This window comes from Oryx dammah, unplaced genomic scaffold (assembly GCF_014754425.2).
Source record: "Oryx dammah isolate SB20612 unplaced genomic scaffold, SCBI_Odam_1.1 HiC_scaffold_13, whole genome shotgun sequence".
Taxonomy (NCBI): domain Eukaryota; kingdom Metazoa; phylum Chordata; class Mammalia; order Artiodactyla; family Bovidae; genus Oryx; species Oryx dammah.
The window spans coordinates 16,816,739-16,829,836 of record NW_024070197.1 but is presented as its reverse complement, the minus strand read 5'-3'; the positions used below and the strand labels follow the sequence as shown (position 1 = coordinate 16,829,836).

At 54.4% G+C, this 13,098-nt stretch overlaps 1 protein-coding gene across 1 annotated transcript in view; it reads left to right on the top strand.

The window, feature by feature from the left end:
- Positions 1–13,052, top strand: part of RYR1 (ryanodine receptor 1) — a 126,387-nt gene extending 113,335 nt beyond the window's left edge. Inside the window, exons 92-107 of the mRNA XM_040254107.1 lie at positions 2–442; positions 1,179–1,249; positions 1,846–1,999; positions 3,005–3,091; positions 4,325–4,576; positions 5,449–5,579; positions 6,697–6,739; positions 8,180–8,310; positions 8,418–8,478; positions 9,166–9,312; positions 9,583–9,717; positions 11,659–11,815; positions 12,213–12,277; positions 12,368–12,468; positions 12,615–12,666; positions 12,814–13,052. Coding sequence (XP_040110041.1) covers positions 2–442; positions 1,179–1,249; positions 1,846–1,999; positions 3,005–3,091; positions 4,325–4,576; positions 5,449–5,579; positions 6,697–6,739; positions 8,180–8,310; positions 8,418–8,478; positions 9,166–9,312; positions 9,583–9,717; positions 11,659–11,815; positions 12,213–12,277; positions 12,368–12,468; positions 12,615–12,666; positions 12,814–12,909 — 2,124 coding nt within the window. The 3' untranslated portion in view covers positions 12,910–13,052. The remainder of the gene's footprint in view (position 1; positions 443–1,178; positions 1,250–1,845; positions 2,000–3,004; positions 3,092–4,324; positions 4,577–5,448; positions 5,580–6,696; positions 6,740–8,179; positions 8,311–8,417; positions 8,479–9,165; positions 9,313–9,582; positions 9,718–11,658; positions 11,816–12,212; positions 12,278–12,367; positions 12,469–12,614; positions 12,667–12,813) is intronic.
- Positions 13,053–13,098: the final 46 nt, after the last annotated feature.

The window sequence follows — 13,098 nt, the reverse complement described above, 5'->3', positions numbered from 1 at the left end:
CGCGGTGGCCGCACTCCTCTGGGCGGTGCTGGCGCGCGCGGGCTCGGCGGGCGCAGGGACCGCGGCGGGCGCGCTGCGCCTGCTCTGGGGCTCGCTCTTCGGCGGCGGCCTGGTGGAGGGCGCCAAGAAGGTGACGGTGACCGAGCTCCTGGCGGGCATGCCCGACCCCACGAGCGACGAGGTGCACGGAGAGCAGCCGGCCGGGTCCGGGGGCGACGCGGATGGCGAGGGCGCGGGCGACGGCGCGGGCGATGCCGCCGAGGGTGCGGGCGACGAGGAGGTGGCAGACCAGGAGGACCCGGGAGTCGCCGATGGGACGGTGGCTGTGGCCGATGGGGGCCCCTTCCGACCCGAAGGGGCCGGCCTCGGGGACATGGGTGACACGACGCCGGCGGAGCCGCCCACGCCCGAGGGCTCGCCCATCGTCAAGAGGAAGCTGGGGGTGAGAGTGAGGGAGGGGGCTTCAGGGGGTTGGAATCACTGAGGTAGGAAGGAGGGTGAGAAAGGGGAAGAGAGACTCTAATAGAGGGTGGGTGGCGGTGCACAGAGAGAAGAAAAACAAAAAGCAACGGTGAGAGGGCCTGAGAGATACACAGAGACACACAAAGACAGAGACACACTCAAAGACGAACACAGAGATGGAGACCTGGAGAAAGGCTCCGGGTCATACGCGCAGTGTTTCTGGGAGCCATGGAGAAAAAGATATCTGGAAACAAATAACCCAGCGATCCAGAGACCAAATTAGAGGGGAAGGGGGATCAAGACCTAAAAAGACCGAAGATGGGGTCAGAGACTGGGAAAGACCCTCGGAGATACAGGCGATTGTGGGGAATTAAGTAGCCCGCCTGACCGAAGCCCCTAAAGCATTCTCAGGCCCTCAGTGCAGAGTGCCGGTGGGGGTGCCCTTTTCAAGGTGATGAGAGGCCCTGCGGGGAGAAGCGCTCCACTGGGAGTCAGCCTGACTCTGCACAGTGCTTTGGTCACGGCTGCTCCATCTTTCTGAGCCTCAGTTTCCCCTTCTGTAAAATGAGAATGATAATCCCTTTTCTGGTGGGGGTGGAAGGAGAGTACACCTCAGACTGCTTAGGAGAAAAGTGCAGAAGGGACATGGCGAGGATACGTGGGTCTGAGGGGCACTGAGGGTGCGGGATCCACCCTGATACTTGCCGTGCCGTCAGGTGGCCGGAGAGGAAGAAGAGCTGCCTCCAGAGCCAGAGCCAGAGCCGGAACCAGAGCTGGAGAAAGCTGAGTGAGTGGCCTCAGGTGCAAGGGGCCCAGCCCCTGTCACTGCCTCCCTCATGGACTGGGAGCCTCCCGAGTTCAGGGCCTGAGGCTGTCCTGGTCACCCTGTGACCTCAGCATCACTCAGCCCAAGCCCAGACCCAGAGGAGGGCCTCTGTGAAAGACAGTAGAGGAAGAAATGCTCCTCTTCTCCCCACAAGCCTTTCTACCAGCCGTTCCCTCCGCCTGCAGCACCCTCCCCCATGCTTGGTCTCAGCTTTCCTCCTCCTTCCCATGCTGGCTCACCCATCTCCTTCTCCTGGAAGCCTGCTGTGACTCCCCTGCTAAGATGAAGGGGTGTCTCCTCCTCAGGGTTCCCATGAGCCTCTGAGCTTCCCCCACCCCAGCCCTGACCGCTCTGGGCTGTGACTGTCTGGTGATGGGTCTGAACCCCATTGGACCCGCACCCCTTGAAGACAGGGCTGGAGGCTGGTCTCACCACTATGTCTGTAACCCCATCTAGACCTGGGCCAGGCATGGGAGGGGCCCCACACTTGGCTTTGAATGAATGCATGCATGCATTTCCCAGGCACCTTCTCACTCTTTCTGTGTCCTGCCCTGCAGCGCTGAGAATGGGGAGAAGGAAGAAGTCCCCGAGACCCCACCAGAACCCCCCAAGAAGGCAGCTCCTCCTCCACCCCCTCCAAAGAAGGAGGGAGCTGGCAGTGCAGGCCTGGAATTCTGGGGAGAACTGGAAGTACAGCGAGTGAAGTTCTTGGTGAGGACCCAGCCAGGGCATCCGAAGCCCCCTCTCAGGGAAACCCAGCATTCACACGACCTCTGTCCCCACCCTGTTCCTGAGCCCACCTGTGCCCAGCTCACCTCTGAGGGGAAGCCAGTCTGGGCAGAGGGCAGAGATGTCCCCACACAGAGCAGGACCTGGGCACAGGGCAGCATTTTCAGGTGGTCCTCCCTTGGCTCCTCGGCCTCTCCCTGCTCACAGTTCTTATTCCCACCTCCATGCCTTTGCCCACCTGGGACCACCTGCTTCGACTTCCCTCCTCCATCCTCTATCCAGAGCTAAATCCAACTGAAGCCATGGCCTATTTCTTTGCTCTCAGCCTTCAGGTGGGAGCTGCCACACAAGCCTCAGCTCCTCCTGTGCGGGGGGTGGGGAGGTGTGAGAGAGACACCTCCTCATCCAGGCCCAGAAGAAGGGAGGGTGAAATTTGGGGGGGCAGGGCCCAGGGCTCCACCTGCCCTGTCTCCTCTCCAGGCCAGCCTGACATGAGGGGCTGAGGAAAACATGCTGGACAAAAGGGGGGTCCTGTGAGGACTTGGGGAATGGAGAGAACAATGGAGAGGAAAAAAGTAAAGGAGAGTTAGGAACAGATGTCCTCTGCCCAGGATAAAGCAGACCAGGCCACCTTGTCCTGGAAGCAGCATGGCAGAGGGGTTGGGAAGGTAGACTCTGGAGCTGGACTGCCTGGCTTCAAAGCCCAGGTCTGCCACTTCTTATCGACATGACTTTGAACAAGACAGCTCACTCCCTGAGCCTCCGTTTTCTCATCCAGAAAGTGGGCACATCAGCGCAGAACTAAACAGGTTCATGTAGATAAAGCACTTAGCCCAGGTCTTGGTATACAGTAAGCACTCAATAAATGGGAAGTTGTGGGATCAGGTATTCAGGACCCCAGTGCTTGGGTTGTGGCTTAATGTTGGGATAAATTCTCCAAGGGAGAGGATGGACTGTGAGCTCTTTCTCTTTCTCTCTGCATCTTAGAACTACCTCTCAAGGAATTTTTACACCCTGCGATTCCTTGCCCTCTTCTTGGCATTTGCCATCAACTTCATCCTGCTGTTTTATAAGGTGCTGGTCAAGAGGGGCTGGGAGGATCAAGTGCTGATCTGGGCTGTGGGATGGGAGGTTGAGTCCCAATAGGTCCCCAGGGCCCTTGAAATTCACTAGGGACAAGGGATTGGGCTCAGGGTCCCGGGAAAGGGTCAGGCTGGACACCTGGATCTTGAGACCCTATAGGGGTGTAGGTATCTGGGTCCATCTGGAACACATGCCTGAGGGCCCGGGGGAGTTAGAGCAGCGAACAGGTTGTGGGTTCCACGTTCAGCTCTGCCACTGGCCAGCCTTGTGCCCCTGGGTGCAGGCCTTGCCCTCTCTGCAGCACCCACCAATTCAGTTACTTCTCTTTGCTTTCACATAAACTAAAGAGAAATCTGTGGGGAGGAGGCAATGGGAAGCTCATGGGAATTCTCTTAATTAAATTAATTCTCTTAATTCTCACAGTTCAGGGACTAAGATCCTACATGCCATACAGTGCACCCAAAACAAACAAACAAAAAACACATGTAAAGCTCTCAGAATAGTACCTGGTATATAAAGATGCTGTTTGAATAAATGATAGCGACCACTAACTTTAGTTAGTGTTAATGTTAGTGTTAAGGGAATTCCCTGTCAGTCCCTGGTTAGGCCTCCTCTTTCACTGCCAAGAGCCTGGGTTCAATCCCCGGTTGGGGAACTAAGATCTCACAAGTTGATATATATATGTGTGCATGCTAAGTCGCTTCAGTCCAACTCTGTGACCCCATGAACTGTAGCCTGCCAGGCTCCTCTGTCCATGGGATTCTCCAGGCCAGAATACTGGAGTGGGTTGCCATGCCCTCCTCCAGGGAATCTTCCTGACCCAGGGATCAAACCTGTGTCTCTTATGTCTCCTGCACCTGCAGGTGGGTTCTTTACCACTAGTGACACCTGGGAAGACCCTGATATATATGTGTGTGTGTGTGTGTTAAAATTAGTCTCTTTAGGGCTCTACTATCAAGACAAATCAACTCTGTTTTCAGTTCTCCTGTCACTCAGTTCAATAGCCAAGATTCCCAGAACAGAGTCTGATTTGCTAGCTAGGGTCCTGAACCTGCCCCTTGATCTTGATTGACAGTCCTGCTGAGACTGCCTCTGACCGGGGCCAAGACCAAACCTCAGGCATGGAGGCTGTTCATTTTCTTCATGGGTTCAGGGTGTGGTGGACCAGGCACCAGGACCCCAGGTCCCCACCCTGACTGACCTGTCCCCCCCACCCCGCTTTAGGTCTCTGACTCTCCACCTGGGGAGGATGACATGGAGGGGTCAGCAGCTGGGGGCCTGTCAGGAGCAGGGTCTGGTGGCGGCTCCGGCTGGGGCTCGGGGGCTGGAGAGGAAGCAGAGGGCGATGAGGATGAGAACATGGTGTACTACTTCCTGGAGGAGAGCACGGGCTACATGGAGCCTGCCTTGCGGTGCTTGAGCCTTCTGCATACGCTGGTGGCCTTTCTCTGTATCATTGGCTACAACTGCCTCAAGGTGGGTCATGACCACAGCCACAGCCTTGGGGCCGGGACGTGTGTGTGTGTGTGTGTGTGTGTGTGTGTGTTTGGTGGAGAGAGGAGAACATGAGCTGGGGCCCTGGCTGAGAGGATCTGGGACAGGGGCTGGGGTATGGTGCACAGCATTGGGACAAAGGGGACCTAGGGCTGGGATAAGGCCAGGGGCTGAATACAGGATTGGGCTCTTTAGTAAGTGTGATATTCAAACTGGGAACTGATGCAGCTCACACTGAAGAGATGGGTCCTATGATGATGTTAATTTCTGGGTCAAGAAGCACAGTTTGTCATTTGGGACTACCTGTCATTTTCTACGTGTTGGTCAGCTGGTGAATCTGTGAGGGGTGTGTGCAGGCCTCAGACGCAGCCTGGGTGCCAACAGGAGGACATGGATTCTGACATTAACTGTGCCCAAAGCTTTGTGATGCCCCAAAAGTTGTGTTACAAAAATTTCCATTTGAGTTCCATGAGAGCTGACTGTCCAGCTAATCTTGATACTTAACAATTGGATGAACAGAGTTGTTTGGGCTTCGAACGTCTGCATGTGTGGTTCCCTCTGCCTGGAAGGCTCTGCCCTGCTTTGACCTCCTCTCACCTGCCTGATTCATTCCTCCTCCTTCCCTTGGGAGGCCCCCGGCTGCGGCAGGCACCAGTTCTGGGCCCTCCTGGGTTTTGGGCCCATCCCAGCCCTGACCTTACGATTGCATTTCCCCACTGCTACTACCCTGATCACTCGTAGCGCGGCTCTGCTGTGGGGTCTCATGAAGGCTCCAGCAAGACATCCCTGCTCCTGCCAAGGCTGTGGTCTCCTGACACTCCCCGCAACCCTGTTTACCTCCGTGTACCCTCTAGGTGCCCCTGGTGATCTTTAAGCGGGAGAAGGAACTGGCCCGGAAGCTGGAGTTTGACGGCCTCTATATCACGGAGCAGCCTGAGGACGATGACGTGAAAGGCCAGTGGGACCGGCTGGTGCTCAACACTCCGTAAGGGCTCAGCACCCCCGCAGTGGGTGGGGGAAGCAGAACTGGGGTACCACTCCATCCCCAGCCCAGGCCTGGGGAGCCTGACTCATTCTCCCCAAGCCTCCACCTTCCTCTTTGTAATACACACCGGTTGCCTGTGCGTTAAAGTACCTGTGGGGGTGCTGGAGACACATGAAGATTCCCAGGGCCCCAGCCCAGGAGATTCTGGTTCAGTGAGTCTCCAGAGGCGCCCGGGAGATTCTGGTTCAGTTAGTCTCCAGAGGCGCCCAGGAGCTACATTTTAAACTACGTCCTCATGCAGGATTCTCACCAGGTGTCATGAATGGGAAACTGATGAAATCATTTGGGTTTTGAACTGAGCCCAGAGAGGAAATGAGGGTTATGAGGGCAATGTGGTGGGACACTGGACCCCCAAAGAACACTCCCAGCCCATCCCATTCTCCCCAGGTGAAGTCCTATCTTCCGTGTTCGTACAGCCAGGCTGCATCCTGAGAGGGAGGCATGTCTAGAATAAGAACACCAGGTCAGGACTTCCCTGGCAGTTCAGTGGTTAAGACTCCATGCTTCCAATGCAGGCAGCACGTGTTTGATCCCTGGTCAGGGAACTAAGATGCTGCATGCTGCGGGAGACAAAAACGAAAAACAAAACAGAACCTGGTAAATAAAGGGCCAGAAGCATCAAATAAATAAAACAGCATGAGAAAGCCCTCTGTTCCCTGGACCCCAGAGCGGGCCAGGCTGCTGGCTCCAACACCCCGCACCCCCATCGCACACTCTTGCCTCCCTGTCGTCTCCCATCTGAGTGCAGTTCAGGTCTTCGTACATCCCTATCACCTGGGCTCCACCGATGACAGCAGGGGGGCCTGGGGGTGGGGCAGGATGTTAAGGTTGACCTTGGACAAGCGTCACCTGGCCTGGGGTCTTTAGAGCCTGATCCTGAGTGAGAGGTTGACCCCACTGTCTGGGATCCCCTGTGAGAAAAGCATTGGCATTCCAACCCCACTCCACCACCACCCCCACCCCACCCCCACCCCCGCTCCCATCCCACTCCCGCCGTCTGGCTGGTGGTTCCTGTTCCTTTCTCCCCTAACATCTTGTGGCTTCTTTCTCTCGGCAGGTCTTTCCCCAGCAACTACTGGGACAAGTTTGTGAAGCGGAAGGTGAGACGCTGTGAAAGGGGAGGTCAAAGGTCCTCCCCAGCTGGGTGCCTTGATGCCACCAGCCCATCCAAACCCAGTCAAGCACTTGCTTTCTCTGCAGCCTTGGGCAAGGGGCTTTGCCTCTCTGAGAAGCACCTCAGTTTGCCCGTCTGGAAATGGGCATGATAATCACCCCCCTACACTCCCCTGTAATGAGACGATGCATGCGACAACCTCAGCAGTGCCTGCCACAGACTAAATACTTCATGGATATTAGTTTTGAGGGAGGAGCTAAGGCATCTTATCTTCAGCACATAGACTCTGGTGCTGGATTGCCTGCTTGTCTCTTTTTTGTTAATTTTTCATTCATTAATTAATTTGACTGCATTGGGTCTTAGTTGCGGCACCTGGGATCCTCACTGCTGTACTCGGAATTCTCTAGTTGCGGCCCCCAGGTTCAGCTGCTCTGCAGTCTATGGGAACTGAGTTCCTCTACTCGAGATAGAACCCATGTCCCCCGCATTGGAAGGCACATTCTTAGCCACTGGATCATGAGGGAAGTCCCTTGTCTGCTTTCCCATGTGTCACCTTTTCTGTGCCTCAATTTCTATCATGTTGAGTGAGGTACTAAGAGGGCTGACCCCACTGGGTTGTTGTAAAGATCGTTTGACCTGCTTCGTGAACAGTATCTGGCACACACACAAAAAAGACATTAGACAAGTGTTGGCTGTTAGAATCATTCATTCACTCAACAAAAGTTTATTGAGTACCTCCTAGGTATCTAGTCGGTCCTACCTACAAGGAACGGTACTAGGGTTCCTAGCAGTAAACACATTTTGACCCTCAAGTTGGAAAGACAGATGAGGAACACATTTATAATGTTCAGATGGTGATAAGTGTTGTAGGAGGAAAAAAGATGGGCCGGGAGGGGGGAGTGTGTGGGGGTTGGCCCAGAGAGATTACTCTTTCGTGCAGGGTGATTAGGAGGTGAGGGAGTGAGGCAGGTGAAAATCCGGGGGAAGTGTGTCCTGGGGGGGCATCGAGAATGGCAGCTGTAAAGGTCCTGGGGCAAGGATGTGCCTGGAGTATTTGAGGAGCTGTGGGGAAGCCAGTGTGGCTGGAGCAGAGTGAGTGAGAGGGTGAGCAGGAGGAGATAAATTCATCAGTGATGGGGTAGGGGGCAGTTATATAGGATTATATAGGGTTATATAGGTTATATAGTTATATAGGATTCCTTGCCTACCTGCCTAATTATAATAAATTATCCCAATTAATTTGGCTAATGAGCTAACGGGGGGGGGCTTTATTACTTTTGGACCCTCCCCCTGAGGATCTGAAGAAAGCTCTGGCCCTTCTCCCCAGAAAAATGCACCCCCAATCTCTCACACAAAGTTCAGAATGTCCCCAGACCTGCCCCCACAGAGCAGACCACCACCTTCCCCGCTCTGCTCCCCTGTGCAGGTCTTGGACAAGCACGGGGACATCTATGGGCGGGAGCGGATCGCCGAGCTGCTGGGCATGGATCTGGCCACGCTGGAGATCACAGCCCACAACGAGCGCAAGCCTGAACCACCGCCGGGGCTGCTGACGTGGTGAGCCAGGGAGGACTACCCCCACCCCTAGGCCTGGGGCAGGCGGGGGAGGTGGCTGTGGTCTGACTCTCCAGCATCTGGCCATCCTTGTTTTCTCTGCCCTGCAGGCTTATGTCCATCGATGTGAAGTACCAGATCTGGAAGTTCGGGGTCATCTTCACAGACAATGTGAGGAGGGCCCCATAGGTGGGGGAGGGGCCTACAGGTGAAGGGCACTAGGAGGGTTGGGGGCTCCACCCCCAGGTATCCCTGACCAGGCACCCACTCTTGAGCTCTGTGCACATCTGATCCTAGGGCACCCTCAGACCTGCCTAAGGTTCCTTACCCTCCAGCACACTCTTTTTGTTTTGTTTTCCTTAATTCATCTTATTTTATATTTAATCATTTATTTGGCTGCACTGGGTCTTTGCTGCTGTGCACAGGCCTTCTCTAGTTGTGGCGAGTGGGGTACTGCTGTCTAGTTGCAGGGTAGTTTGCAGCACCTGGGTCAGTAGTTGTGGTGGACAAGCTTAGCTGCCCCCACAGATGTGGAATCTTCCGAGACTAGGGATCAGACCCGTGTCCTCTGCATTGGCAAGCATATTCTTAGCCACTAGACCACCACGGAAGGCACAGAACACTCCTGAATTCCCAGACTACATCCTTCTGCAGATGGTTCCCCAACTTCCCAAAGAATGGCTTCTCACACCGAGTGCTCCATTGTTCTAGAGTGTTCCTGATCCTTCAAATAATCCCTAGCCAGAGATGGCACCCTGACCACCAGAGCACGCCCGATGCTCTTGAATGTTCCTAGGCCTCCAGAGTGCTCCTTGACCCTCATGCATGCCCGCTGACCCCGGGTTTGTGTGCCCACAGTCTTTCCTGTATCTGGGCTGGTACATGGTGATGTCCCTCCTCGGGCACTACAACAACTTCTTCTTTGCCGCCCACCTCCTGGACATCGCCATGGGGGTCAAGACTCTGCGCACCATCCTCTCCTCCGTCACCCACAATGGGAAGCAGGTGTGGAGGGACCTGCCCAAGTGGAGTGAGCCTGGCAGGGGCCACCTTAGCTGTCCCTTATGAAGGGTGAAGGCTGGGCAGCTCGGATGAGGGGGGGCGCAGGGTTGGGTGAGGAGGGGCAAGACTGGGCTGACTGAGCCAGGGTGGATGTGTGTCGTGAGACCCCGGCAGGAGGGCCATCTGGGCTGAAGTGGGGCAACGATGGAGAAGGTGGGCATGGGGGAGCGGCAAGCCGAGCGTGGAGCTGAGCTGCCCCTTGCCTGCCCCCAGCTGGTGATGACGGTGGGCCTCCTGGCGGTGGTGGTCTACCTGTACACCGTGGTGGCCTTCAACTTCTTCCGCAAGTTCTACAACAAGAGCGAGGATGAGGACGAACCTGACATGAAGTGTGACGACATGATGACAGTGAGCCCCCCCTACCCTTCGCTCTTGGACATGTTACCAGCCATCCCTGACCCTTAGTTTTCCCATCTGTAAAGGGGGTTAGTAGTAGGACCTACCTTGGGACTTCCTGGGCTGTCCAGTGGTTGACTCCCCCTTCCAAGGTAGGGGGCGTGGGTTCAATTCCTGGTCAGGGAGCTAAGATCCCACATGCCAGAGAGTGCAGCCAAATTATATATTAAAAAAAAAAAAGTAATAGAACCTACCTTGCAGACTTATTTCCAGGGTTAAGTGATCTGACCCTTTTACTTGGAACACTGCCTCAGTGAATGGTAGCCACTGTTGTAATATTTGAGCTTTTCAAGGTATTATCATTGGAAAGGTGCTCAAGCACAGTGCCTGACTTACAAGCCATGTGATTTGGGGTTGACAGCTCAACCTCCCCACACTCTGGTGTCCTCACCTGTGAAATGGTTTTATAATAATAGAGCCTACATCCCAGGGTTGCTTTTAGGACTCAGTGATGCTCCCTGGTAGCTCAGCGGTAAAGAACCCACCTGCCAATGCAGGAGAGACGGGTGTGATCCCTGGGCTGGGAAGATCCCCAGGAGAAGGAAACGGCAACCCACTCCAGTGTTCTTGCCTGGGAAATCCCATGGGCAGAGAAGCCTGGTGGCTACAGTCCTTGGGGTTGCAAAGAGTTGGACATGACTGAGCGCACACAATGCTCCCTGACCATCAAAGACTTAAAAGTTTAGAACAGTGCTTGACAGGTATTAAGGATTCCATAGACGTGAGCTACTATCATCATTCTCTATCAGGAAAAGTTTTATGCCATGCATCATGTTTCTATTTTCTCTTCTATTCTAATAAATTGTGGTCATCACCCAAATTGAGTTTAACTTACTATAGGTGTGGGTCACAGTTGAAAGAATCACTCCAGTGCTTTATCTCAGAATCTGGCACTATGCTCACAGGACCCATCTGGTTACTCAATCTGGTATTTGAGGCCCCACCAGACTTGGTCTTGTTACTCAGCCTTGTTCCCACCAGTCACTGGTCTTAGCTGTTACCCAAGGCAACTGGGTTCTCTCACTTCCTAGAGACAGAGAAAAAAAAAACAGTGTAAGTTCTTTCCCAAGTCTCAGGCAGACCATGTCCTTCCCTCTGCTCAGAACCTTCTTATGGCTCCCCAGTGCCTTCACCATCGTGTACAAAGCCAGAGGAAAACTAGCCTGGCCTGAGTCTAACCACAGTCCTTGCCTTTTGCTCTCCGGCTGCCTGGTCCTCCCTCAGTTCCCCTAAAATCATGTGTTTCCTCCCAGCCCAAGCCCTTTGCATCTGACCTTTTCTCTACCCGCCCTCTCCCTGGCCCTACGTACACACGCCTATTCACTTGATGCCTCATCTTCAACTTAAATTCTGCCTCTTACAGGAAGCTCTCCATGACCATTAGCTGGCCCTCATTTCTCTCCTCACTCTTGCTCACAGGAACTCTATTTCCAGCCTCAGTGAACCTCTTTTCAGTTCCTCACAGGAGCAAGATGTATTCTTTCCTCCCCAGGGGTGACGAAACACATGTGGTTTTCTCTGCCTGGTACTCTCTCTCCCACCTAACATTTTCTTCACGTTTCCAGTTCACACATGTCCTCTCTTCTAGGAAGCCTTACCCTATCACCCAGGCGGGGTCAGGCTTTCAAAACTTCACCGTTTCCTGTGCTTCCCCCATCTTGCCCATGGCTACGCTGTGCTTTCCCGGCCCTGGGCCGTCCCTATCACAACCCTGATCATTTCTGGGCCGTCACTATCTGATGCCAAGCTTGTGAGCCCTGTAGGAGCAGCGTTCAGGGCTGTCTCAGTCAGTGTTGTGTGTGCCCTGCCCCAGCCAGCCCGGGGCCCGGTAGGTTTCAGCGAGTGCCGAAGCCTGAACGTGCGACTCATGTGCTTCTCACCCTGCTCCGGCAGTGTTACCTCTTCCACATGTACGTGGGTGTCCGAGCTGGTGGGGGCATTGGGGACGAGATAGAGGACCCAGCAGGCGATGAATACGAGCTGTACCGAGTGGTCTTCGACATCACCTTCTTTTTCTTCGTCATCGTCATCCTCTTGGCCATCATCCAGGGTCAGTGCTCATCAGGGTCTTGGGAGTGGGGGCTGTGTCCAGAGGCAGGCTAGCTCCTTAGTGTACAAATCCAGGATCTGGTCAGCCTGGATTCATATCCTGGGTCTACCTCCCCCTACTGTGAGACTTTGGTCAAGTGACCTCTCTGAGCTTCAGCTTCTTTATCTATAAGATGAGGATATTGATTATACTAGCCACATAGAGTTGCTGTGAAAATAAAGTTAATTCATAGGTGGTAAGTATCTGGCTCATGGGAAGTGCTCAGTAAACACTAGGTGTTATTATTTTTAGTAAGTGGGGTGAGATTAGGGAGATTGGGTGCAAGACTCAAGGGCAGATAGCTGGAAGTGAGAAGTTAAACACTGACGCGCGCCCTGCAACTCCCCCCTGCCCCCAGGTCTGATCATTGATGCTTTTGGTGAGCTCCGAGACCAACAAGAGCAAGTGAAGGAAGATATGGAGGTAGGTCATGTCTGGGGGGCCACTCTGAGGGATTCCAGGACCCTGGGGGGTTGAACGGACCTTGATTCTGATGTCTCCTGCCACGCACAGACCAAGTGCTTCATCTGCGGTATCGGCAGCGATTACTTTGATACAACACCGCATGGGTTCGAGACTCACACACTGGAGGAACACAACCTGGCCAATTACATGTGAGTGTGGGCCCGCTGGCCAATCAGGAGGGTGGGGCGTGGCCACCAACAGCGGTACGGTGTCCAAGTGGGTGGATTCCCAGCCAGCTAATCAGGAGGAAGTAAGGGAAATCGTGACCTGTCTACTGCTGCTTCCCCATCCCCAGGTTTTTCCTGATGTATCTGATAAACAAGGACGAGACAGAACACACGGGCCAGGTAAGCATGTGTTATTGGAAGGACAATGGGCAGGGACATGGTGAATTTTAATATAAGGTCAGTCAGCAGGTGGCAGTGAAAAGCTCATGTCAATATGAAGCATTTGAAGATGTGACCAACTAACTCTTCCCCATCCCCCACCCCTAGGAGTCTTACGTCTGGAAGATGTACCAAGAGAGATGTTGGGATTTCTTCCCGGCTGGCGATTGTTTCCGCAAGCAGTATGAGGACCAGCTTAGCTGAGACACCCCTAGCTGGCCCTTCACCCCCCACCTCAAGTGCCTTATTCTCACAGCAAACACCATAGCCCTCAAACCCCTCCCCCCAAGGCAGCTGGGGGAGGGGTGACCATGTACTGACGAATAAAGTCTGTGCTACACCCCTGACATCATTGTGTTGGATTGTTGACTTTTGGGGGGCGGGGGGGGTGGC